General features: G+C 51.1%; 3 protein-coding genes across 4 annotated transcripts in view; 2 read left to right on the forward strand and 1 right to left on the reverse strand.

Annotated features, from left to right (window-relative positions):
* The window catches only part of LOC126945506 (emerin-like), a 365,730-nt gene that overhangs the window by 62,245 nt on the left and 276,271 nt on the right, over nucleotides 1–27,214 (forward strand). The gene's annotated exons all lie outside the window — the stretch shown is intronic.
* Nucleotides 1–27,214, reverse strand: part of NAA10 (N-alpha-acetyltransferase 10, NatA catalytic subunit) — a 126,262-nt gene that overhangs the window by 42,533 nt on the left and 56,515 nt on the right. The window lies entirely within an intron of this gene.
* On the forward strand, nucleotides 306–11,660 carry TMEM187 (transmembrane protein 187). The gene is made up of 2 exons (XM_050775495.1): nucleotides 306–443; nucleotides 10,333–11,660. Exon 2 carries the CDS (start codon nucleotides 10,537–10,539, stop codon nucleotides 11,320–11,322), a length of 786 nt encoding a protein of 261 aa, XP_050631452.1. The 5' UTR covers nucleotides 306–443; nucleotides 10,333–10,536; the 3' UTR covers nucleotides 11,323–11,660.

A 27,214-nucleotide genomic window follows, 5' to 3' on the forward strand; every position in this document is an offset into this window, starting at 1 on the left:
GCCGGGGGCGGGGCTAGAGTGGGAGGCGACGCAGCCGAGCGCGGGTGCCCGGGGGTGGAGCCTCTGTCCGCTCCCAGGCCGCCGGTCCCGCCCTCGGGCGCCACCACCTCCGCCCGAGCCGCAGCAAAATGAGCCGGGCCGCGCGCCCCAGACCGCCGCGCGCTCGGCCGCCCCCACCGCCGAGAAGCCCACAGTCGGGCCGGTGGCGCCCGAGCCGGGCGGGCGGGCGGGCGGGCGGGCGGGCGGGCGGGCGAGCGCGGGAGGCGCCCGCGTCACCTCGCGTCACCTCGCCCCGCCCGCTTCCCAGGCCCCGAGTCCCGCCCTGCGCGCAGGCGCAGCGGCGCTGCTTGGGTCCGCCCTTTTCGGAGATTTGAATTTTCCCCAGCGAGGCGAGTGAGGCGAAATACCCGTATGGTGATCGCTGGCCTTTTCGCGCCAATACTGTAAGTGCTTACCGCAGCCCCGGGAGGTGGGTCCCAGCTTCGCCCCCACGTTCCGCCGCCTCCAGGAGGCCGCCCGGGCGCGGCGGCGGCGGCGGCGGCATCTTCTCTGCCACGCGCAGGCCGCCGCGCGGGGACCCAAGCTGCTGCCCGCGAGCGGCAGTCGCCAGTAGAATTGGACAGACAGGTCCTGTAAGAGCCTGTGGCTTTTGTTGTAAACGTCTAGAGGTTCAATTAAATTACAAGATCTACCAGATCTACCGGCGAGCAGAATTATTACTTTGAAGTTACTGAAGTTATGCGTCCTGCTGGAAGACCTTGTAATTTAATGCGTTAGTAAAGAAGCACATATCACCGTCTCACACATTTTCAACAATATTTTTAAAGTCGCCTGTCAACATATTACATGAATTTTGTAATCCTCTGTGTTTTAGTTCATGCAGTTGGAAGTATCCATTTGAGAAGGGACAAAGAGAAGAATTCCTGCTTGTCTGGCTGTGCCACCACCTGCTCTTTGTGACCTTGGATAGTTACCTCACTTCTATGTCCCCAAGTCCCCCACCCATGTAAATAAGAAAACTAAGGCTTGACGCGTTGGCTCATGCCTGTAATCCCAACACTTTGGAAGGATGAGGTGGGAGGATCGCTTGAGCCTAGCCGGGGCAACATAGCGAGACCCGGAAGCATGGTGGCACACGCCTGTGGTCCCAGTTACTTGGGACGCTGAAGTGAGAGGATGGCTTGAGCCAGGGAGTTCAAGGCTGCAGTGAGCTGAGATCGCGCCACTGCTCTAGCCTGGGCGACAGAGCAAGACCCTGTCTCAAAAAAAAAAAAAAAAACCACACACACACACACACACAAACAGCTGCTGGTTTCCAAGAGCCTTGCCTGAAATCAGTCCAGAAGCCAAATTAATGTTAATTGATGTCCCTTTATCCACAGAATGCAAGGAAGGTCATCCGGGGGGGACATAACTAACCATAAATGCTAAAGGCCTGGAGGTGACAGTGCCTGCTGTTTAAATGTGTGCGGGAGAGTCTGGGGCCTTTAGCCAGGAGATTGTCAGGCTTTCCAGGGCTTCCCTGAAAGACCCCAGACCCAGGGGCCAGTGCTGTTGAGGTGTTGGCCTTCCCGTGCCAGGAGCTGGGGGAAGCTGTGATGAGATTTGAGTGTCACATAATAAGGATCATAGCAATTCAAAGGTACAGGGAAGCTAGGCTATAAGGTAACCAGCTCGGTTTTCCTGGGGGTCTTGGACAGGTGCTTTGATTACATTGTCACTGTCAGCCTGTATCCCGGGTCAGGTAGACTGAACCCCTGCAGCCGGAAAGAGGAGTTGCTTTCCATGTCTTTCCTGGAGTTCCTCCTTGATCAAGTTGACAGTGTTTGACTCCTGTTCCAGCTCTCCGCCCTGCTTGCTGGCAGGCAGGAGGGTCAGGCTAGCACCGGTGCCATGGAGCCCTAGGTGGGTGCAGGGAAGGACCTGTAGACATCAGGCGGGGCCCCAGCTGGTGTCTCAGCTGGAGTCAGGAGCTGAATGGGGAAGTGCCTGAGAGGAAATAACAGCTGAGTCAAGGGCAGTGGCCAGGCGCAGTGAGCAAAGGGCTTTCAGGACAGAGCTGGGCCTGAGGAGCTCACAGGGCTGGATGGGGATGGCACTTTAAGTCTGGCCAAGACTTTGGGACATGATCCAGGGCATGGAATGGGAAGCTGGTCATGGAAGGGTGGAAAGCCAGGGCAGACATGATCCCATCCAGGACTGCTCAGCAAAGATGCTGGGGCTGCTGTGTGCACACTCCTGGACCCAGAGGCTTTTTTGACTGGGAGGAGGGTGCAGGAGGAGTTCGGGTGCTCCATGCTGAGATGGCAGGCTTTTTTTTTTTTTTTTTTTTTTTTGAGACGGAGTCTCGCTCTGTCACCCGGGCTGGAGTGCAGTGGCCGGATCTCAGCTCACTACAAGCTCCGTCTCCCGGGTTCACGCCATTCTCCTGCCTCAGCCTCCCGAGTAGCTGGGACTACAGGCGCCCACCACCTCACCCGGCTAGTTTTTTTTTTGTTGTTTTTTTTTTGTTTTTTTTTGAGACGGAGTCTCGCTCTGTCGCCCAGGCTGGAGTGCAGTGGCCGGATCTCAGCTCACTGCAAGCTCCGCCTCCCGGGTTCACGCCATTCTCCGGCCTCAGCCTCCCGAGTAGCTGGGACTACAGGCGCCCGCCACCTCGCCCGGCTAGTTTTTTGTATTTCTTAATAGAGACGGGGTTTCACCGTGTTAGCCAGGATGGTTTCGATCTCCTGACCTCGTGATCCGCCTGTCTCGGCCTCCCAAAGTGCTGGGATTACAGGCTTGAGCCACTGCGCCCGGCCTAGTTTTTTGTATTTTTTAGTAGAGACGGGGTTTCACCATGTTCGCCAGGATGGTCTCGATCTCCTGACCTCGTGATCCACCCGTCTCGGCCTCCCAAAGTGCTGGGATTACAGGCTTGAGCCACCGCGCCCGGCAAGATGGCAGGCTTGTGTGAAGCAAGGACAAATGGAGTAATAGTGAGGGCTGTGGTTCCTATGTGGCAAGACCATGCTTCAGAGGGCAGTGGGCCACCCACATGCAAGCCTGGTGGTCCTCCTTAGCAACGGAACTCCAAGGCAAGAAGACTGAGAATGAGGCCCAGGAGGATGCAGGTGGGCCCCAGGACCTGCCTGAGAAGTGAAATAGCAAACAGGACTGGTAAAAGGGAGCAGAGGTGCTGGCTTTGTACTTTAATTGAATTGAAATTGAGCAGGGCTTCACTGGGCACCTGAGGAAGAGCAAGGAATCAGACCCTTTCCCACCCATTTGGGGCCTAAATTGCAGTAGGGCAGATGGACATTGCACCTCAAAACTAAACAGTGCTTGTCACATGAATCGTTTGCAAATATTTTCTCCTATATTGTCTCTTCATTGTTGATTGCTTCTGTGCTGTGCAAAAGCTTTTTACTTTAATCTACTCCCATTTGTCTGTTTTCGTTTTTGTTGCCCATGATTTTGGGGTCTTAGCCATAAAATCTTTCCCCAGACCCATATCCTGGAGCATTTCCCCATTTTCTCCTAGTAGTTTTATTTTATGTATTTATTTATTTATTTACTTATTTTTGAGACAGAGTCTCACTCTGAAACCCAGGCTGGAGTACAGTGGCACAATCTCGGCTCACTGCAACCTCAGTCTCCTGGGATCAAGCGATTCTCCTGCCTCAGCCTCCCAAGTAGCTGGGATTACAGGCGCCTGCCACCACCCCGGCTAATTTTTATACTTTTAATAGAGATGGAGTTTCACCATGTTGGACAGTCTGGTCTGGAACTCCTGACCTCAGGTGATCCGCCCGCCTCAGCCTCCCAATGTGCTGGGGTTACAGGTGTGAGCCACCACACCCAATTTTTTTTTTTTTTAAGGCAGAGTCTTGCTCTGTTGCCCAGGCTGGAGTGCAGTGGTGTGATCTTGGCTCACTGCAACCTCCTCCTCCTGGGTTCAGGCATTTCTCCTACTTCAGCCCCCCCGAGTAACTGGTATTACAGACGTGTGCCACCTCGCCCAGCTACTTTTTGTATTTTTAGTAGAGATGGGGTTGCACTGTGTTGGCCAGGCTGGTCTAGAACTCCTGACCTTAAGTGATCTGCCCGCCTTGACGTCCCAAAGTGCTGGGATTACAGGTGTGAGCCACTGCAGTGGCCTCTTCTAGTAGCTTTCTAGTTTGAGGTCTTACATTGAAGTCTTTAATCCGTTTTGAGTTGGTTATTGTGTGTGGTGAGAGATGGGGTCTAGTTTTCATTCTTCTTCACATGCTTATCCAGTTTGCCCAGTGCCATTTATTGAAAAGACTGTCCTTTCCCCAATATAGGTTATTCGTGCCTTTGTACTACTTATAATAGCTAAGATATGGAAGCAATCTAAGTGTCCATCAGTAGATTGATATGTAAAGAAAATGTGGTATATACACATGATGGAATATTATTGAGCCATTTAAAAATAAACTGTTGGCAGGCGTGGTGTTTCAAGCCTGTAATCCCAGCACTTTGGGAGGCCGAGGCGGGCAGATCACCTGAGATCAGGAGTTCGAGACCAGCCTGGCCAACATGGTGAAACCCCATCTCTACTAAAATACAAAAATTAGCCAGGTGTGGTGGCAGGCGCCTATAATCCCAGCTACTCAGGAGGCTAAGGCAGGAGAATTGCTTGAACCCGGGAGGCGGAGGCTGAGGTGAGCCGAGACTGTGGCACTGCACTCCAGCCTGGGTGACAGAGTGAAACCCTGTCTCAGGAAAAAAAAAAAAAAAAAAACTATTGGCTGGGTGCAGTAACTCACGCCTGTAATCCCAGCACTTTGGGAGGCCAAGGTGACAGGATCGCTTGAGCCTAGGAGTTTGAGACCAGCCTGGGCAATATAGCAAGACCCTATCTTTCAAAAAAAATTTAAAAATTTGCCAGGCATGGTAACATGCCTGTGGTCCCAGCTACCTGGCAGGCTGAAGCCAGAGGACCACATGAGCCTGGGAGGTGGAGGCTGCAGTGAGCTGCAATCACACCACTGCACTTAGCCTGGGAGGTGGAGGCTGCAGTGAGCTGCAATCACACCACTGCACTTAGCCTGGGAGGTGGAGGCTGCAGTGAGCTGCAATCACACCACTGCACTTAGCCTGGGAGGTGGAGGCTGCAGTGAGCTGCAGTCACACCACTGCACTTAGCCTGGGAGGTGGAGGCTGCAGTGAGCTGCAATCACACCACTGCACTTAGCCTGGGAGGTGGAGGCTGCAGTGAGCTGCAGTCACACCACTGCACTTAGCCTGGGAGACAGAGGAGACCCTGTCTCAAAGAAATAAACAAACTGATAAGATAAATCTTGTTATTTGTGGCAACATGGATGAGCCTAGAGGACGTTATGTTAGGTGAAAGAAGCCAGGAACAGAAAGATAAATATTTTATGTACTAATTCTTATGTAAAATATTTAAAAAATCAAGCTCATGGAAATAGAAGCATAGTGGGTGTCAGAAGCTGGAAAGATTAGAGAGTAGGGAAAGATTCGGAGGAGTCGGATAACAAATACAAAATTCCAGCTTCATAGCATGAATGGATCCTGCTGTTCTGTACTGTAGGGTGAGCCCTGTTAACTATAATTTCTTGTGTATTTTCAAAAGACTATAAGAAAGGATTTGGAATGTTCCCAACACAAAGAAATGATAAATGTTCCAGGTGATGGATATGCTAAGTACCTTGTTTGATCATTATACATTATATACATGTATCAAAATGTCACTCTATATGCTATTAAAAATAATAAAATAGGCTGGGTACAGTGGTTCGTGCCTGTAATCCCAGCACTTCGGGAGGCTGAGGTCGGTGGATCAGTTGAGGTCAGGAGTTCAAGACCACCCCAGCCAATATGGCGAAATCTCATCTCTACTAAAATACAAAAATTAGCTGGGTCTGATGACTCCCGCCTGTAGTTCCCGCTACTTGGGAGGCTGAGGCAGGAGAATCACTTGAACCTGGGAGGCGGAGGTTGCAGTGAGCCGAGATCCTGTCACTGCACTCCAGCCTGCCCCACAGAGCGAGACTCTGTCCCAAAAAATAAATAAAATAGGCCAGGTGTGGTGGCTCATACCTGTCATCCCAGCACTTAGGGAGGCCGGGGCAGGTGAATCACAAGGTCAGGAGTTCGAGACCAGCCTGGTCAACGTGGTGAAACCATGTCTCTACTAAAAAAAAAATACAAAAAGTTAGCTGGGCGTGGTGGCGGGTGCCTGTAATCCCAGCTACTCAGGAGGCTAAGGCAGGAGAATCCCTTGAAAACGGGAGGTGGAGGTTGCAGTGAGGCAAGATCATACCACTCCAGCCTGGGCAACAGTGCAGACAGTACAAGACTGCGTCTGAATAAAAAATAAAATAGGCCAGGCACAGTGGCTCATGCCTGTGATCCCAGCACTTTGGGAGGCCGAGGCAGGTAGATCACGAGGTCAGGAGTTGAAGACCAGCCTGCCCAAGATGGTGAAACCCCGTCTCTACTAAAAATACAAACATTAGCCGGGCTAATTTTAGCTGTAATCCCAGCTACTCAGGAGGCTGAGGCAGGAGAATCACTTGAACCCAGGTGGCGGAGGTTACACTGAGCCAAGACCACACCACTGCACTCCAACCTGGGCAACAGAGCAAGAGTCTGTCTCAAAAAACAAAACAAAACAAAATAAAATAAAGTAATAATAAAATAGTGCTAAGTGGTCTACATATACAGATACCTTTTTTTTTTTTTTGGAAACGGAGTCTCATTCTGTGGTCCAGGCTGGAGTGTAGTGGCATGATCTCAGCTCACTGCAACCTCTGCCTCCCGGGGTTTGAGCGATTCTCCTGCCTCAGCCTCCCAAGTAGCTAAAACTACAGGTGCAAGCCATCATGCCTGGCTAATTTTTGTATTTTAATAGAGATGGGGTTTTGCCATATTGGCCAGGGTGGTCTTGAACTCCTGACCTCAACTGATTGATCCACCTCAGCCACCCAAAGTGCTGGGATTACAGGCGTGAGCCACTGTGCCTGGCCCCCTTTTTTTTTTTTTTTTTGGAGAAGGAGTTTCACTCTTGTTGCCCAGGCTGGAGTGCAGTGGCACGATCTTGGCTCACTGCAACCTCTGCCTCCCGGGCTCAAGCAATTCTCCTGCCTCAGCCTCCTGAGTACCTGGGATTACAGGCGTGTGCCACCACGCCCAGCTAATTGTTTTATTTTTTGAGATGAAGTCTTGCTCTGTCGCCCAGGCTGGAGTGCAGTGGCACAATCTCGGCTCACTGCAACCTCCGCCTCCTGGGTTCAAGCGATTCTCCTGTCTCAGCCTCCTGCGTAGTTGGGATTACAGGCGTGTGCCACCACGCCTGGCTAATTTTTTGTTTTGTTTTGTTTTGCTTTTTGAGATGAAGTCTCGCGGTGTCGCCCAGGCTGGAGTGCAATGGCACAATCTTGGCTCACTGTAACCTCTGCCTCCTGAATTCAAGCGATTCTCCCGTCTCAGCCTCCCAAGTAGCTAGGATTACAGGCATGCGCCACCACGCCTGGTTACTTTTTCTGTATTTTTTTAGAGACAGGGTTTCATCATGTTGGCCAGACTGGTCTGGAACTCCTGATCTCAAGTGATCTGCCTGCCTCAGCCTCCCAAAGTGTTGGGGTTACAGGCATGAGCCACTGTGCCCGGCTTATTTTTTTGTATTTTTGGTAGAGACAGGGTTTCACCACGTTGGCTAGGCTGGTCTCAAACTCCTGACCTCAGATGATCCACCCACCTCGGCCTCCCAAAGTGGTAGAATTATAGGATTATACGTGTGAACCACTGCGCCTGGCTTTTTTTTTTTTTTTTTTCTGAGATAGGGTCTTGCTCTGTGGCCCAGGCTGGAGTGCAGTGGCATGATCATAGCTCGCTGCAGCCTCCACCTCCTGGGCTTAAGTGATCTTCCTGCCTCAGCCTCCTGAGGAGCTGGGACTATAGGTGCACCACCATGCCTAGCTAATTTTTATTTTATTTTTTAAATTTAATTTTATGTATATTGTGTAGAGACAGGGTCTCACTTTGTTGCCCAGGCTGGTCTCAAACTCCTGGACTCAAGCAATCCTCTCACCTTGGCCTTCCAAATTGCTGGGATTATAGATGTGAGCCACCATGCCCAGCTACATATGCTTTTTGGCGTATAACAGGGTAATGTCCAGATAAACCCATCATAAGTTGAAAACATTGGAACTGGACTTTCAACTTAAGAGGGGTTTAGCTGGGTGCAGTGGCTCATTCCTGTAATCTCAGGACTTTGGGAGGCTGAGGCAGGAGGATCACTTGAGGCCAAGAGTTCGACACCAGGCTGGGCAACATAGTGAGACCCTGTCTCTACAAATTTTTTAATTTTTATTTATTATTATTATATTATTATTATTATTTTGAGATGGAGTCACGCTCTGTCGCCCAGGCTGGAGTGCAGTGGCGAGATCTCGGCTCACTGCAAGCTCCACCTCCAGGATTCACGCCATTCTCCTGCCTCAGCTTCCTGAGTACCTGGGACTACAGGCGCCCGCTGCCACGCCCGGCTAATTTTTTGTATTTTTAGTAGAGATGGGGTTTCATCGTGTTAGCCAGGATGGTCTTGATCTCCTGACCTCGTGATCTGCCCGCCTCAGCCTCCCAAAGTGCTGGGATTACAGGCATGAGCCACCATGCCTGGCCCCAAAAATTTTTTCACAAAAATTAGCAGGGCAAGGTGGTGGTATACACCTGGTCCCAATTACTTGGGAGGCTGAGACAGGAGGATAGCTTGGGCCCAGGAGGTAGAGGCTGCAGTGAGCTATGATTGTGCCACTGCACTCCAACCTGGGCAACAGAGCAAGACCTCCATGTCTAAATAAAAATACCCAGGCCATGGCACCAGAAAGCAAGGAAGAAGCCACGTGGAAGCCCTCCTGGTGCTTCTTCAGGGAGGCCAGCAGAGAGCACCTGGGGCCAGGAGGCGGCATGCCTGGGTTTCTGCTCCTCCTCACTGTAACTTTCAGCCAAGTCAAACTTCTAGAGTTTCAGTTTCTTTATCTGTGAAATGACGGGGCTGGCACAGATGGTTTCTAAGATCCCTCCCAGGCCTGGAACTTCTAAGCCGTTAGGTCAAAGATGAGCTAACTGTGCTGGGCGCGGTGGCTCATGCCTGTGAATCCCAGCACTTTGGGAGACTGAGGCGGGTGGATCACTTGAGGTCAGGAGTTCAAGACCAGCCTGGCCAACGTCGTGAAACCCCATCTCTACTGAAAATAGGAAAGTTAGCTGGGCATGGTGGTGCGTGCCTGTAATCACAGCTACTAGGGAGGCTGAGGCAGGAGAATCACCTGAACCTGGGAGGTGAAGGTTGCAGGGAGCCAAGATTGTGCCACTGCACTCTAGCCTGGGCAACAGAATGAGACTCCGTCTCAAAAAAAAAAAAAAACAAAAAAAAAAGGTGCGCAAACCGAGGCCCAAGACAGTTAAGGTACAAGATCACATGGTTAGTCGGTGGGAGAGCCAGGGTTTGAACAGTCTGGCATCAGCTGACCAGGAACTGGAGCCCACCCTTCTTTCTCCCTGAACCCGCCTGCCTGCCCACCCTCTTGAGTGCCAAATTTATTAATATGGAAGGGAGAAGAGCTTTAATGATTGGAGTCATTTTCAGAGCATTAAAGCTGTTCTCCCTTCCATATTAATGTGTTTCTCAGCTACTAGGCTCACTCACAGCACCACTGGTCCCAAAGCAGTTGACAGTCAGTGATAATTAAATTGTCTCTCTGGTTCTGTGACTGAAGGAGACGGAAGGCTTTATGGTGGCCTGAGAAAAGCAGGTGATTTGGGGCTTGGCACTTCAGGAGAGGGCAGGTGAGTGAGCCAGGGAAGCTGGCCTGGGAGGCCTACAGGTCACCCCCTTGCTTCCCGGCCTGGTGCTTGAGTGGCAGACGGTGAATTCTTCTCCTCCTCCCTCCCCCACCTCGTGTCAGAGGCCAGAGCTCGGGCTCCATCTAATGGTCTCTGGTTCAACTGGGTATTTGGTGAAAAGGGCTTCGGGGCTGGAGACATCCACTTTTATAACACACCGGCATGGGAAGGCACGTTCTGAGTTGTAATGACAGAGCTAGGCAGGTCTTGTCTGTAGATGCAGTGGCTTTAAGGAAACTAGGACGAGGGGCAGGATTTTCTTAGGTGCCAGGAGAAAGGGGCGATAGAGGATTGTAGAGACCACGCGTGAGAGAGCCAGTGTGCAGTGGTTTCACTCTGATTTGCTTCTTCCCGTGAATATGGTTGGTAGCTCCTGAGGCCGGGAGTCAGGAACATGGAGGCGGTGCTGGGGACGGTTTCTTTTCTAACCACACTCCTTTTGTAACCACAAAGGAAAAAGGCAGAACGTTCCTCCGCTGGCGCCAGCCAATCAGCAGGACTCCTGCCTTCCTTCGGGGCAAGGTCGCAGCATCTGCCTCGGAAATCACGGGGCTTCTTCCTGCTGGCTCAGCTTGGAGGCCCAGAGTGTTCTGCAGAGGCTGTGTATTGAAGGCTGCTCTCTGAAGCTCCTGCCCCAGGTCAGGCCACCAGTTCCACATGAATCCGGAGTGGGGGCAGGCCTTCATGAACGTGGCCGTGGCCGGCGGCCTCTGTGCTGTGGCTGTGTTCACAGGCATTTTTGACAGCGTCTCCGTGCAAGTGGGCTATGAGGACTACGCCGAGGCGCCGGTGGCTGGTCTACCTGCCTTCCTGGCCATGCCATTCAACTCACTGGTGAATGTGGCCTACACGCTACTAGGGCTATTCTGGCTGCACAGGGGCGGTGCGGTGGGGCCGGGTCCCCGCTACCTGAAGGATGTGTTCGCAGCCATGGCCCTGCTCTACGGCCCCGTGCAGTGGCTGCGCCTGTGGACTCAGTGGCGCCGCACCGCCGTGCTGGACCAGTGGCTCACCCTGCCCATCTTTGCGTGGCCTGTCGCATGGTGCCTCTACCTAGACCACGGCTGGCGGCCCTGGCTGTTCCTCTCCCTTGAGTGCATCTCCCTGGCCAGTTACGGCCTCGCTCTGCTGCATCCCCGGGGCTTCGAGGTCGCACTGGGTGCTCACGTGGTGGCCGCTGTGGGGCAGGCGCTGCGCACCCACAGGCACTATGGCAGCACCACCTCGGCCACCTACTTAGCTTTGGGGGTGCTCTCTTGCCTGGGCTTTGTGGTCCTCAAGCTGTGTGACCATCAGCTCGCACAGTGGCATCTCTTCCAGCGCCTCACAGGCCACTTCTGGTCCAAGGTCTGTGACGTGCTCCAGTTCCACTTTGCGTTTTTGTTTCTGACGCATTTCAACACTCACCCAAGATTCTGTCCCTCTGGCGGGAAGACGCATTGAACTGTGGGAAGAACCTGCTGAAAACCGACGACCCCCGGCATTGAAACAGACTCTGAGATGGTGCCAGTGTTGGGCATCCTACGTGTGATGATACGCACTGATCACACAGGACTGCCCTTTCCTGAGAAGCTACGGGCTTTGGTGTGGAGGGATGGAGTGCTGTGATCTCGACAACTTACTTTCAAAGACATAAAGCAAAGATCTTGGCATAAGGGATGTGGGTGTTCCTGATGTAATTCTCATAACTTTCCTGTAGTTTGAAATGTTTCCAAATAAATATTGGCAAGGGGAGTGGAAGTGACACCAAGAAGCCCCTTGTGCTCATGGTTGGACAGAGAGCGATCGTCTGGAGTATCTTTGGGGTGTCAGCTGTGGGTGCGGACTGGCAGCAGCGAGGCAGGCCAGTCAGTGGGGTACCAGTGAGTGTCCTTAGAGGTGGCTGGATTCAGGGAGACTGAGCCACACTAAATACGTGCCCAGCAGACTGACGGGGAAATCACTTAATTACCTCCATGACATCTGTGACTGTTAACTGTAGGCAGGTCACGTGAGAGCCACATCACCTCAGATCATCTGTGGAACCAGGCAGGGTGTGTCCAGATGAGGAAACACACAAATGTCAAAAGCTGAACTCTCAACAGAAAGTTGCTTTGTGGGTCTCCCCTTGGAGCCGGGGTGTGGCTTAGATGTCCTTAGTGGCTACAGTCTGAGCAGTCCCCATGTGCCCGTCACCCAGGTCCTTGTGAACTGATCTGCTGACAATATCGCCAGGCGGGGTGCTGGAGGTGGCACGTGCTTCTCATGCAACAGTTTTTGAGCCCTCGAGCCCAAGGCCCAGACTCTAGTTTGTGGTCAGGATGCTGGGTCATCCTTGGCTGCAGCCTACTCCCAGGGCAGTCCTTCTTCCTGCTGGTCACTATGTTACTTAGAGGCCTGCCTCACCTCCTTTCATCTGAAGGCATCTGGTCTGTAAAGGGGACTTCCTTTTTTCGAGACAGAGTCTTGCTCTGTTACCCAGGCTGGAGTGCAGTGGTGTGATATTGGCTCACTGCAACCTCTGCCCCCTGGGTTCAAGCAATTTTTCTACCTCAGCTGCCCGAGTAGCTGGGATTACAGGCACCCACCACCATGCCCGGCTAATTTTTGTATTTTTGGTAGAGACGGGGTTTCATCATGTTGGCCAGGCTGGTCTCTAACTCCTGACCTCAGGTGATCCACCTGCCTTGGCCTCCCAGTACTGGGATTACAGGCATGAGCCCCTGCGCCTGGCCTATAAAGGGGACTCCTGAAGAAAGCTAATGTCATTTAACTCATGGGCTCTTCATCCCAGACTCCATAGTCTTGTCCCTGGAGCCTTAAGTACTGAGGAGGGTCTGCCTTAATCCCACAAATTAAATGGAGAAGTGATCAGCTCCAAAGGTGAGGGCAGAGGAGAGAGGATGCCCTATCCCTGCCAAATGGCATCTCAGCATGGGCCACCCATGTGCACCTGCTCAGTGCCCTCAAGGTTGGCATTTGGCCCATGGCTGTGATGACTGAGATGTTTCTGGAACTGGGCACCTGGGCTGGATGTTCTGTCCTGGCTGGCTGAGCACATCGCCACCAGTTAAGGACCTGGGGCAAATGGCAGGGCCTGACCCAGGGCTTGGGGCCTGGGGGCGGGGCATGTGGTTGGCAGGGGAGAGCAAGGACAGCACCTGCTTGGAAAAAAGCCTGGTTCCATTTGAGGTTGTCTCGAAAGCACCACGTGCCCTAGAAGAGGGAAGAGGCTGCACACATCACCAGAGAGGCCACCCTTACTTCACAGAGGCTGGAGGGAGGGCGAAGAGAAGGCGGGCTTCCATGTGGGCTCAGAGACAGGGTGGGGACAGGCTCTTCATCCAGCAGTGTGGGAACCCCCTTTTGTTCATGCCACATCTCACAGCTACAAGCACTCATCACGATTTTACTTTTTCTTCCTACCAATACCTGTGTAATAAACAGCCCTGGGAGCCTCCTGGGTCAGGTGGGGTCCCACAGGAAGCAGGTGGTGTACCTAGATTGGGGTGATTCAGAGCGGTTTCGTGGAACCCCTGGAAGAGTGGACCCCACCCAAAGGAGAGGCTTATGTGGAGGGGACACCTCCAGAGGGGCAGAGACTGCAGGAAGCCTGGCTCCGCTGTCCCCTCTCTTGCCAGGTGCCACCCAGAGTCGCCAGGTTATACACCAGGCGATGAACAATGGTTTTGCACAAGTGTATCTCAAATGTTGCACGAGACATTTCTCCTACTAAAAAAAGTATTGTTTACCTGAAATTGAGATGTAACTGGGCATTCTGTTTGTTATTTGCTAAATCCAACAAGCATGCACTGAGCCAGCCCAAGCAGAGCCAGAAGCCCCAGAACCTGTGCAAGGCAGAGCAGGTGGCCAGGAAGGCTCCAGGCAGGCCCCGGCCTGGAACCTGCATTCCCCAGGCCCTTTTTTAAATTAGTGTTTCTCAAAGTGTGGCCAGCTGCCATTAGTCACACAGCTTCCTGCATCCCTTCCCTGCCCAGGCGAACCCCCTTTCTGGGACCGGGACCTCAGAATACCTCAGCCCTGGCCCGGGGTTTGCAAGTGCCGGTGACCCCTGAGCCACCGGAGGAAGGAGGCTGGCGGCTGTGCCTCCCTCCAGCTCTGCAGCCCACAGAGGAGCTCGGCCTCGCCCAGGGGGACTGGCTGTCAGGGCAGCCGTTGTTGTTACTGGTCTTGGTCTCAGTGTCGCTGCTCCACCGTGTCCCCACCACAGCTGGGGAGCCAATGGTTGCCAGATGGGGCCCCTCCCCCACCTTTGACCTAATGGCTTAGAAGTTCCAGGCCTGGGAGGGATCTTAGAAACCATCTGTGCCAGCCCCGTCATTTCACAGATAAAGAAACTGAAACTCTAGAAGTTTGACTTGGCTGAAAGTTACAGTGAGGAGGAGCAGAAACCCAGGCATGCCGCCTCCTGGCCCCAGGTGCTCTCTGCTGGCCTCCCTGAAGAAGCACCAGGAGGGCTTCCACGTGGCTTCTTCCTTGCTTTCTGGTGCCATGGCCTGGGTATTTTCTCCCCATATAAAATAGTTTTAGGGCTGGGCGTGGTGGCTCACGCCTGTAATCCCAGCACTTTGGGAGGCCAAGGTGGGTAGATCATCTGAGGTCAGAAGTTTGAGACCAGCCTGGCCAACATAGTGAAACCCCATCTCTACTAAAAATACAAAAAAATTAGCCAGGCGTGGTGGCGGGTGCCTGTAGTCCCAGCTACTTGGGAGGCTGAGACAGGAGAATCGCTTGAACCCAGGAGGTGGAGGCTGCAGTGAGCTGAGATCGTGCCATTGCACTCTAGCCTGGGCAACAAGAGTGAAACTCCATGTCAAAAACAACAACAACAAAAATAGTTTTAGGCCAGGCGCAGTGGCTCATGCCTGCAATCCCAGCACTTTGGTAGGCCAAGAAGGAAGGATTGCTTGACCTCAGGAGTTTAAGACCACCCTGGACAACATAGGGAGACCTCATCTCTACCAAAAATCAAAAAAATTAGCTGGGCATGATGGTGCGTATTTGCAGTCTCCGCTACTCAGGAAGCTGAGGTGGGGAGGATCACTTGAACCCAGGAGATCCAGGCTGCAGTGACACAGTTAGCTGTAATGAGATGGCATCACTGCACTCCAGCCTGGGTGACAGAGCAAGACCCCATCTAAAAAAAAAAAAATTACAGCATAGGGCACACACTGTCATGCATTCACTTTTCTGGGCCCCATTTTGGCTTGGTGACATGCCAAGGTCTGCTAGAAACTGCACACACCGGCCTCTGCACCCTGGAGCAGGCCCGTTTCCAGTTAGGTCCCAGGAGTGGGATTGTAGGGCTGAAGGGAACTTCAGTTTGAAATCCCTGGAGTGCTTTTCCCAGTGGTGTTCACGATTCACAGTTCTACCAGCAATGTCAGAGTGGGTGCTTTTTCGTGGCGTGCCAATCTGTTGGGGGCAACGTGAGATTTCACTGTGACTAACTCAGACCCCCTCCCCTCTCTCTGACCCCCCCAAAAGTAATGTGTGTGCATTTTTGAGACAGGGTCTTCCTGTGTCTCCCAGGCTGGAGTGCAGTGGCGCAATCATGGCTCACTGCAGCCTTCAACTCCCAGGCTCAAGAGAGCCTCCCACCTCAGCCTCCCAAGTAACTGGGACCTGGCTAATTCTTTTGTTTTTGTTTTTGTTTTTGTTTTTGTTTAGACGGAGTTTTGCTCTTGTTGCCCAGGCTGAAGTGCAATGGCGCAATCTCGGCTCACTGCAACCTCCGCCTCCCGAGTTCAAGCAATTCTCCTGGGTCAGCCTCCCGAGTAGCTGGGATTACAGGCATGCGCTACCATGCCTGACTAATTTTTGTATTTGTAGTAGAGACGGGGTTTCTCCATGTTGGTCAGGCTGGTCTTGAACTCCCGACCTCGGGGATCTGCCCGCCTCGGCCTCCCAAAGTGCTGGGATTACAGGCGTGAGCCACCGTGCCCAGCCTCCCTGGTTAATTCTTTAAAAAAAAAATTTCCTTTTTTTTTGAAATGGAGTCTCGCTCTGTCGCCCAGGCTGGAGTGCAATGGCGTGATCTTGGCTCACTGCAACCTCCACCTCCCAGGTTCAAGCAATTCTCCTGCCTCAGCCTCCCAAGTAGCTGGCATTACAGCTAAAATTAGCCCGGCTAATTTTTTTTTTTTTTTTTTTTTTTGAGACGGAGTCTCACTCTGTTGCCCAGGCTGGAGTGCAGTGGCACGATCTCTGCTCACTGTAAGCTCCGCCCCCCGGGTTCACGCCATTCTCCTGCCTCAGCCTCCCATGTAGCTGGGACTACAGGCGCCCGCCAGCACGCCCGGCTATTTTTTTTTTTTTGTATTTTTAGTAGAGACGGGGTTTCACCGTGTTAGCCAGGATGGTCTCGATCTCCTGACCTCGTGATCCGCCTGCCTCAGCCTCCCAAACTGCTGGGATTACAGGCGTGAGCCACTGCGCCCGGCCAGCCTGGCTAATTTTTTTGTATTTTTAGTAGAGATGGGGTTTCACCATGCTGGCCAGGCTGGTCTCGAACTCCTGACCTCGTGATCCACCTGCCTCAGCCGCCCAAAGTGCTGGGATTACAGGCATGAGCCACCATGCCTAGCCAGAGCCCAGCCTAATTCTTAAAAATTTTTTCTAGAGACGGGGTCTCTCTGTATTGCCCAGGACCACACTCCTGCCTTGCCCTCAAAGCACTGGGATGACAGGCATAAGCCACTGTACCCAGCCTCCTCATTTTGTCTTCGGACTCCTGGGCTAAAACAATCCTCCCACTTTGGGATTACAGGTGTGAATCTTAGCATCTCCTGTAGATGCTTCAGATCTTTTTATTACAAAATTTTCATTATAAAATTATTAGTTAAAAATTATGTTTATAAAGAAAAAAATGCAGCTGTCACATTGCCGACATGACAGTTTATGTAACTATAGTGAAGTGGTGCACTTGGTGAGGGAGGGAAATGCCAGCACGCTTGCGCAAGGTGCCTCATTGCAGCCTGGGAGAACAAAGGTGGGCAAGGCATTTCCCTCCCATGCCGAAGGCCTCCAGGAATAGAAATACCTGGTAAATGTCCACTGGCCAGTATGTGTCCTCCAGCGGGTCCCCACGCCATCATGTGATTGAGGAGCGCTTCTTCCCATTCAAAGGGAGTCTTTGGGGACCCGGGTTTATGGAGCCCTCCTCTGCCTTGGTCCTGGGGGCTGCTTCTCCGTTCAGTGACCCTGTGACACCGGGCCATCTTGTTCCCAGGGTCACTAGAGCCTGATTGCTGTGGTGGCACGCCAGGTTCTTCAAACCTTTAATGTTTTTATTTTATTATTATTTCTTTTCTTTTCTTTTCTTTTTTTTTTTTTGAGATAGAGTCTCACTCTGTTACACAGGCTGGAGTGCATGGCGCAGTCTCAGCTCACTGCAATCTCCGCCTCCCATGTTCAAGTGATTCTCCTGCCTCAGCCTCCCGAGTAGCTGGGATGACAGGCGTGTGCCACCACACCTGCCCTATTTTATTATTATTTTAAATTTTATTTTAGTTTCGGGGCTACATGTGCAGGTTGGTTCCATAGACAAATTGCATGTTGTGTGGGTTTTGTGTACAGATTATTTAATCACCCAAGTATTAAATAGTAAGCCTCACACCCAATAGGTGGTTTGTTTCTATGTTTTTCTAGCCTTTCCTTCCATGGCCGGCCTTTCACTTTGATCTTTGCTGTCTGTTTCTCTTCAAAACCACTGACTTCTGGTTTTGTCTTTCCTCTTCTTGGCCCCACTTGACCTCCATTGGGCCTGGGCTAGCGCGCGCGCGCCACCACCATCTTGGCCAGCTCAGGTCTGTTTCTTTGCGAGATTCTGTGGTCCTCCCATGCCTCTCCTGCATGTGGCCCATGCACAGGAGTGTGTGGCTGCCCTTGCCCTTGTGGGTGGTTTTTGTTGGTGGTGGTGGTTTGTTTGTTTGTTTGTTTGAGATGGAGTCTTGCTCTGTCGCCCAGGCTGGAGTGCAATGGCGCAATCGCGACTCACCGCAGCCTCCTTCTTCTCCTGGGTTCAAGTGATTCTCCTGCCTCAGCCTCCTGAGTAGCTGGGATTACAGGCGCCCGACACCACACCTGGCTAATTTTTGTATCTTTAGTAGAGATGGGGTTTCAGCATGTTGGCCAGGCTGGTCTCGAACTCCTGAACTCAGCTGACCCGCCCGCCTCAGCCTCCCACAGTGCTGGGATTACAGGCCTGAGCCCCTGCGCCCAGCCTCCTTGTGTTTCTCTACATGCACATTGGGAAATCTATGGTTAATATTTTGAGGCAACCTCGATTTTAAGCTGAAAAAGGCAAAAGAGGACAAAATGAAACTGTCACTCCTGTCAGATCAGCAGATCACCCTGCTTTGTTGAAAGCTCCTGCTTTCAACTCCTTTGTGCCTCTATCCAGCAGGATAGAGTGTCCATGGATGAATACATAGATAAACACAATCTGCTTTATCCACACGATGGAATATTATTCAGCCATGAAAAGGAAGGGAATCCTTACACAGGCTACCACATGGATGAACCTGGAGGACATCATAATCAGTGAAAGAAGCCAGGACAGAAAGTACCTGATTCCACTTTTGGGAGGAACCTGTGTCAGACTCAGAGACACACTGCAGGATGATGGTCGCCAGAGCAGGGAGAGTGGTGGGGAGTTAGTCTTTTTCTTTCTTTTTTTTTTTTTTTTTTGAGATGGAGTCTTGCTCTGTTGCCCAGGCTGGAGTGCAGTGGTGCAATCTTGGCTCACTGCAACCTCCACCTCCCGGGTTCATGCCATTCCTCCTGCCTCAGCCTCCCGAGTGGCGCCCGCCACCATGCCCGGCTAATTTTTTTGTATTTTTAGTAGAGACGGGGTTTCACCATGTTAGCCAGGATGGTCTCGATCTCCTGACCTTGTGATCCGCCTGCCTCGGCCTCCCAAAGTGCTGGATTACAGGCCTGAGCCACTGTGTCCGGCCTGGAGTTAGTCTTTCTTTCTGTCTTTCTTTTCCTTTCCTTTTTTCTTTTTTCTTTTCCTTTCCTTTCCTTTTTCCTTTCCTTTCCTTTTTCCTTTCCGCTTTCCTTTCCCCTTTCCTTTCCTTTTCTTTCTTTCTTTTTTTTCAGAGACTCACTCTGTCACCCAGGCTGGAGTGCAATGGTTAGTGTGATCTCTGCTCACTGCAACCTCTGCCTCCCTGGTTCAAGCAATTCTCCTGCCTCAGCCTCCGGAGTAGCTGGGACTACAGGCATGCACCACCATGCCCAGCTAATTTTTTATATTTTATTTTATTTTAGAGACAGTTTCATTCTTGTCGCCCAGGCTGGAGTGCAATGCATGCTATTGGCTCACTGCAACCTCCATCTCCTGGGTTCAGGTGATTCTCCTGCCTCAGCCTCCCAATTAGCTGGGACTACAGGCCTGCACCACCATGCCCAGCTAATTTTGTAGTTTTAGTAGAGACGGGGTTTCACCAAGTCGGCCAGGCTGGTCTCAAACTACTGACATCAAGTGATCCACTCGCTTCGGCCTCCCAAAGTGTTGAGATTACAGGCGTGAGCCACCGCGCCTGGCCTCTACTTATTTATTTCTTGTAGAGATGGGGTCTCACCATGTTGCCCAGGCTGGTCTTGAATCCCTGGGCTCAAGTGATCCTCATGCCTCAGTTTCATGCCTCATCCCCAGTTGCTGGGATAGCACACATGAGCCACTGGGCCCAGCCTCCTCATTTTGTCCTTAATATCTGCTTGTAACCACCTCAACTCAGAATACATACCAAAACTTAGTTTGGATGTGTTTCCCAGGTTGCAATCCTCAAATTTGGCCCAAATACACTCTCCTTATATTAATGTTGCCTCAGTGGGTTCCTTTAGGTCGACACCACAAAATCTCATACGGGTAATTCCGCAGGGCCACTCCCTCACCACCGCTGTCTCATAGATGGCTAGACGGAGGCCATGCTGGCTAGCAGCGATCGAGGGCTTACTGTTGAGAAAAGTCAGTTTAGAGAAATTGAAAGGCCAAGTTCACAGTGATAGGAAGTGGCTGCGGTGGGCTTTGCCCTGGGGCTTTGGACTTTGCCTGGAGCTGCTCCTCACTCATTCCAGGGAGCCCTTCCACCATGACCACTGTGACTTGGGATCCAAATTTCATTTGAAAATATATTTTTTTCATTTTTAAAAATTTTTTAGAGGCTGGGCGTGGTGGCTCATGCCTCTAATCCTAGCACTTTGGAAGGCTGAGGCGGGCAGATCACGAGGTCAGGAGATCGAGACCATCCTGACTAACACGGTGAAATTTTCTTTTTCTTTTCTTTCTTTTTCTTTTTTTTTTTTTTTTTTTTTTTAGAGATGGGGTCTTGCTATGTTGTCCAGTTGTCCTGGGCTCAAGCCATCCTCCCACCTCAGCCTCCCGAGTTGCCGAGATTACTGGCCACCATGCCTGGCCCGATGTTTTTTATTGGGGTAAAATACATAATAACATAAAATGTACCATGTTAACCAGTTTTGTGGTTAGTTAGTTCAGTGGTATTACACACATTCATAAAATGGTGCAACCAACCCCATCATCCATCTCCAGAACTCTTTTCATCCTTCCAAACTGAAACCCTGTCTCCATTAAATGCTAACTCCCCAGTCCCCCTCCTGCAGCCCCTGGAAACCACCCTTCATTTGCGCCACAGGTCAAATGTGGACACAGGGAGGCCATTGCACCCGGTCCCTGCATCTGAGCTTCCCCAGGGACTTCCCCGCCCCTGCTGCCTGAAGCTCTCCATCTCGCTGTCCAGATGGGCTGTCTTCCCCGCTGGCTCTGTATAGAGTGCAGCCCCAACAGGTGGAGAAGCTCAGCCCACAGCTCCCACATGGAGCTGAGATGTGCAGGTTGCCCAGCCGGCCCCGCTGCGGGGCTTCTGCTGGGACAGACACAACAAGCAGCAGATGTAGCACCCCTCCGAGGACTTCAGATCAGGAATTGTCAGAGATTCCAGAGACTGTCAGATTGGATGGAAACCCCCACTTCCAGCATATGCTGTTTACTAGAGACACACCTCAAACATATGTCCATGGAAATATTACATGTGAAAGAATGAATGCTAGGCAGTTACTACCAAAATCAAGCTGCCATGGCTATATTAACATCAGACAAAATAGGCTTTGGGATAAAACAAAAACAGTTTAGGAATGATGTTAAAATAGGCTCTATATATCTTAAGCAAAAGTTGACAGAACTCTAGGGAGAAATAGGCACATGAAGCATCATAGAGGGAGGTTTCTTTTTTTTTTTTTTTTTTGAGACAGTCTGGCTCTGTCGCCCAGACTGGAGTGCAGTGGCACAATCTGGGCTCACTGCAACCTCCGCCTCCCCGGTTCAAGCGATTCTCCTGCCTCAGCCTCCCGAGTAACTGGGATTACAGGCATGCACCACCACGCCCAGCTAATGTTTGTATTTTTAGTAGAGACGGGGTTTTGCCATGTTGGTCAGGCTGGTCTTGAACTCCTGACCTCAGGTAATCCACCCACCTTGGCTTCCTAAAGTGCTGGGATGACAGGTGTGAGCCACCGCGCCCTGCCCATAGAGGAAGGTTTCTACAAGGCTTTCCTGGGACAGTTCCATGGAGACACAGACAGTGTGAGCAGGCCCATGATTAAAGGCGCCTTGATGGACAAGTGTGGCAGTTTGTACCCTGCATGGGTGCAAAACACACCTCCCCATGTCCACAAGTGGCATCTAGAGGCAGTGGTGGTATCTGAGCTACAAAGCAAGAAGCAACTCAGTTCTAAGACTTAGACAGATCACATTTTCAGAGCACAAGCTACTGAACTAGAGTCAGTCACACACACACACACGCACTCTCCACATGATGCAAATTAAAAATATCATAATGAGGCTGGGCATGGTGGCTCACGCCTGTAATCCCAGCAGTTTGGGAGGCTGAGGCGGGCAGATCACTTGAGGTTGGGAGTTCGAGACCAGCCTGACCAACATGGAGAAACCCTGTCTCTATAAAAAAAAATTAGTTGGGTGTGGTGGCACATGCCTATAATCCCAGCTACTCGGGAGTCTGAGGCAGGAGAATCCCTTGAACCCGGGAGGTGGAGGTTGCAGTGAGCTGAGATCATGCCATTGCACTCCAACCTGGGCAACAAGAGCAAAACTCTGTCTCAATAATAATAATAATAATAATAATAATAAAAATAAAATAATTAGCCGGGCATGGAGGCACATGCCTGTAATCCCAGCTACTTGGGAGACCGAGGCAGGAGAATGCTTGAACCCACGAGGCAGAGGTTTCAGTGAGTGGAGACCATGCCACTGCACTCCAGCCTGGGCAACAAGAGTGAAACTCCGTCTCAAAAAAAAAAAAAAAAAAAAAAAATCATAATGAGAATTCGAAAGTATTTAGAACTACTTTTTTTTTTTTTTTTTTGAGACAAAGTCTCACTCTTGTCTCCCAGGCTGGAGTGCTATGGTGTGATCTCGGCTCACTGCAACCTCCGCCTCCCAGGTTCAAGGGATTCTCCTGCCTCAGTCTCCCAGGTAGCTGGGATTACAGGCACCCACCACAACGCCCAGCTAATTTTTGTATTTTTAGTAGAGATGGGGTTTCAACATGTTGGCCAGGCTGGTGTCGAACTCCTGACCGCAGGTGATCCACCCGCCTCAGCCTCCCAAAGTGCTGGGATTCCAGGCCTAAGCCACTGTGCCTGGCCTTCAGGGTTTTAAGGAACAGTTTCATTTCCACAGTGGGGTGGCTGGAGAAGTAGGAGCGCCCTACCAGCAGCTGAGCAGAGAAGAAATGGTGGCTATCACACAGCCCACGCCTAGTGAATCCTCCAGTGAATTATTTCTGGCCTTTAAGAGACAGGTAATTCCAGCCGGGCAGGGTGGCTCACGCCTGTAATCCCAGCACTTTGGGAGGCTGAGGCAGACGGATCACGAGGTTAGGAGATCGAGACCATCCTGGCTAATACAGTGAAACCCTGTCTCTAATAAAAAAAAAAAAAAAAAGAAATACAAAAAGTTAGCTGGGCGTGGTGGCGGGCACCTGTAGTCCCAGCTACTCTGGAGGCTAAGGCAGGAGAATGGCGTGAACCCGGGAGGCGGAGCTTGTAGTGAGCCGAGATCGTGTCACTGCACTCCAGCCTGGGCAACAGAGCGAGACTCCGTCTAAAAAAAAAAAAAGAGAGAGAGAGACAGGTAATTCCAGGGTTTCAAAGAAAGAAAAGAAAAGTTTCTAGATGTGCTTCATGAAGCCAGAATAACCTTTGTCCCCCAGGAGAATGTTAGTGTTACAAAGACAGATTCTTATGGGTCCTGGTTGCTTCTCCACTGCGAGTCCACACCGGTGTCTGGCACACAGTAGGTACTCCTGGCTGACTCACTGAATCTGGTTGTAGACCTGACACACACACATGCACACACGGAAAAGTATCAATACTGCTGTTAAACACTGGTAGGCATTTCTAAAATCAAAACATTAGCTAATATCATCCAAAAGCAGATCAAGGCATGAATATCCAGGCTGGGCACGGTGGCTCATGCCTGTAATCCCAGCACTGTGTGAGGCTGAGGTGGGAGGATTGCTTGAGCCCAGGAGTTTGAGACCAGCCTAGGCAACATGGTGAGTCCGTCTCTAAAAAAGAAAAAATACAAAAGTTAGGTGGGTATGGTGGCGCGAGCCTGTGGTCCTAGCTACTTGGAGGCTGAGGGAGAATTGCTTGGGCCTAAGAGTCTGAGGCTGCAGTGAGCCGTGATCAAACCACTGCACTCCAGCCTGGGTGACAGAGGGAGACCTGTGTGAAAGGAAAATAAATCTTGGGGCCCCCGAATCATTAAGCTAAAGGGAAAAGTCAAGCTGGGAGCTGCTTATGGCCAACCTGCCTCCCATTCTATTCAAGGCCACTCCTCTGCTCACTGCTTTTAATACTACCGTATTAGCCAGCAATTTCACTAAAGGTATACATTTAAAGTTGAAATCACCATGTCAAAGAGATACCTGCACTCCTGTGTTCACTGCAGCACAATTCACAACAGGCAAGAGATGGAATCAACCTAAGAGTTTATCAGTGGGTGAATGGATAAAGAGAGTGTGGTATCTGTACACAACGGAATCCCATTCAGCCATAAAAAAGAAGGAAATCCTGTCATTTGCAACAAAGTAGATGAAACTGAAGAACACTATGTTAAATGAAATAAGCCAGGTACAAAAAGACAAATGCCACACGACCTCACTGATAGGTAGAAAATCAAAAAGCTGAACTCATAGAGCAGAATGGTGGGTACCAGGGGCTGCAGGGTGGTGGGTGGGGAGGGAAGGATGAGGAGATGTTGGCCAAGGGACTCAAAATTCCAATTAGTTCAAGAGATTTATTGTACGCCATCATGACTATGGTTAATAACAATATGTTGTATACATTTGGTTATAGTATATTCACTTCTTTGCATTTTTTAGGAGTCGGGTGTGAACCCTGAATATCTGAGAGAGGTCTCAGTGAATTTATTTTGCCAAGTTTATTTTGCCAAGGTTGAGGATGCGCACCCATGACACAGCCTCAGGAGGTCCTGACGACATGTCCCCAAGGTGGTCAGAGCACAGTTTGGTTTTATACATTTTAGGGAGACTTGAGACATCAGTCAACATATGTAAGATGAACATTGGTTTGGTCCAGAAAGGCAACTCGAAGCGGGGAGAGGCCTTCCAGGTCATGGGTAGATAAGAGATCAATGGTTGTGTTGTTCTGAGTTTCTGATGAGCCTCTCCAAAGGAGGCGATCCAATATCCAATATGCATTCGTTTCAGCGAGCAGAGGAGCGGCCTTGAATAGAATGGCAGGCAGGTTGTCTTTTCTTTTTTCTTTTTCCTTTTCTTTTTTTTTTTTTTTTTTAGACAGGGTCTCACTCTGTCACCCAGGCTAGAGTGTAGTGATGAAATCTGGACTCACTGCAGCCTCAACTTCCTGGGCTTAAGCCTCCCACCTCAGCCTCCTGAGAAGCTGGGACTACAGGTGTGCACCACCACACCTGGATAATTTTTGTATTTTTAGTAGAGACAGGGTTTCTTCGTGTTGACCAGGTTGGTCTCAAACTCCTGACCTCAGGTGATCCACCTGCCTCAGCCTCCCAAAGTGCTGGGATTACAGGCATGAGCCACCATGCCCAGCCTACTCTTAATTTATTTTTTAAGTGCACAAGCTAATTTTTTAATTACTATTTGTAGAGATTAGGTCTCCCTATGTTGCCCAGGTTGGTCTCGAACTCCTGAGCTCATGCAATCCACCTGCCTTGGCCTCCCACAGTGCTGGACTGCAGGTGTGCGCCACTCTCTGGCCTCATTCTAGTTCTTAAACCCAAGGGTACTTATTTTCCAACATGAACCTTAACCTCACCCTTCCAGAAACTTCTCAGGCATGGGCAAGGTTGCAGTCTCCCTTACCGCAGGCAGCGGTGATCTCGGTGGGCTCGTAGGGGAGTGGGAGTGGGCAGTGGCCGTTGTCTTCCTTTTGTTGTCCGCTGGGGATCTTGGTTGGGACGGCTGAACCCAGCATCGTCTGCTAGCCCTGTCTGTGTTCAACAGCGCCGGGAGCGAGGTGACTTCCTATCCCCATGGTAAACAGTTCTGGGGCCTGGCGCTCTGCCACACAATCCTGAGAATTCAATTCACTTCCAGGACCAACACACTCGTGCTCCTGAAAGATGAGACTCGCAGAGCCCGGCCCGAGGCTGCACCCAGCAGTCCGAGGCTGACCATGCTTCCTACCCGGCCCTCTCTGCGCTGGCTCGCACTTCGGGCATTTTCTCTCTTCCTTTCCTCCGTAGTGATCCAAGGCCAGCTCTGTCGAGGGAGTGTTCTTCCTCTTTGCAGTGAGTCCAATAAACTCAGCTTTGCCTGAACAACAGGTTTTTCTGGTGGTGATTTTGGGGAGTCTACAGCCAACAGCTGAAATGGGGAAAATGGGGCGGGGGTGGGGAATCCCTTTTGTTTTTTGTTTTTATTTTTTACAGTCAAGTGAAAGCAAGTTTATTAGGAAAGTAAAGGAATAAAAGAATGGCTGCTCCATAGACAGGGCAGCCGGGAATCCCTTTTAGCACCTGGTGGCTGCAGATGGGTAGAAATACAGACCATATTCGGTTCTTAGTTCAACTAGCCAGAGACGCAGAACAGGGTGGGAAGCCAGACGGTCACACCCAGCAGGGTAGCCGTGCCCCAGCACCTCATCAGGCTGCAGCCAACCAGGGCCTCTCCAGGCTGGGAAAACTCGATTCTTGCTGTACTTGGGCTTACTCGGCTCTCCATCTTATGCAAACACCTCTCTCCTTATGAAAGGCAAGAAGAATTTCTTCTGCACCAGGGATGGGTTGTGCCTGTCACAGCGGCCTGGGGACCTGGAGGGACCCTTTAGAAGCTTAGCCCAGCAATTCCTTTTTATATGTGACTCGTGTTCTATTCAGTTTTACTACTTCTTTTTTTTTTTTTTTTTTTTTTTTTAAGACAGAGTTTTGCGCTTGTTACCCAGGCTGGAGTGCAATGGCGTGATCTCGGCTCACTGCAATCTTCGCCTCTCGGGCTCAAGCGATTCTCCTGCCTCAGCCTCCCGAGTAGCTGGGACTACAGGTGCCCGCCACCATGCCTGGCTAATTTTTTGTATTTTTAGTAGAGACGGGGTTTCTCTATGTTGGTCAAGCTGGTCTTGAACTCCCGACCTCAGGTGGTCCCCCTGCCTCGGCCTCCCAAAGTGCTGAGATTAAAGGCGTGAGACACCATGCCCGGCCTTTTTTTGTTTGTTTGTTTTTTTGAGATGGAGTCTTGCTCTGTCACCCAGGCTGGAGTACAGTGGCACGATCTCAGCTCACTGCAACCTCTGCCTCCTGGGTTCAAGCCATTCTCCTGCCTCAGCCTCCTGAGTACCTGCAATTACAAGTGCATGCCACCACGCCCGGCTAATTTTTGTGTTTTTAGTAGAGACGGGGTTTCACCATCTTGGCCAGGCTGGTCTTGAACTCTTGACCTCGTGATCCATGGTGCCTGGCCTACTACTTCTTTATTCATTTATTCATTTATTTTTTGAGACGGCGTCTCGTTCTGTCACCCAGGCTGGAGTGCAGTGACATGATCTCGGCTCATTGCAAGCTCCACCTCCGGGATTCAAGTGATTCTCCTGCCTCAGCTTCCCGAGTAGCTGGGACTACAGGTGCCCACCCAGCTAATATTTTGTATTTTTTAAGTAGAGACAGGGTTTCACTGTGTTGGCCAGGGTGCTCTCAAACTCCTGACCTCAAGTGATCTGCCTGCCTCGGCCTCCCAAAGTGCTGGGATGAGTTTTACTGGGACGTGCTTGGCGCAGTTTTACTTCTTGA

Source organism: Macaca thibetana, chromosome X, assembly GCF_024542745.1.
Source record: "Macaca thibetana thibetana isolate TM-01 chromosome X, ASM2454274v1, whole genome shotgun sequence".
Lineage (NCBI taxonomy): Eukaryota > Metazoa > Chordata > Mammalia > Primates > Cercopithecidae > Macaca > Macaca thibetana.

Bases quoted from the DNA above. Each gene is read 5' to 3' on its own strand.
- TMEM187 (XM_050775495.1), top strand. From the start codon at position 10,537: ATGAATCCGGAGTGGGGGCAGGCCTTCATGAACGTGGCCGTGGCCGGC.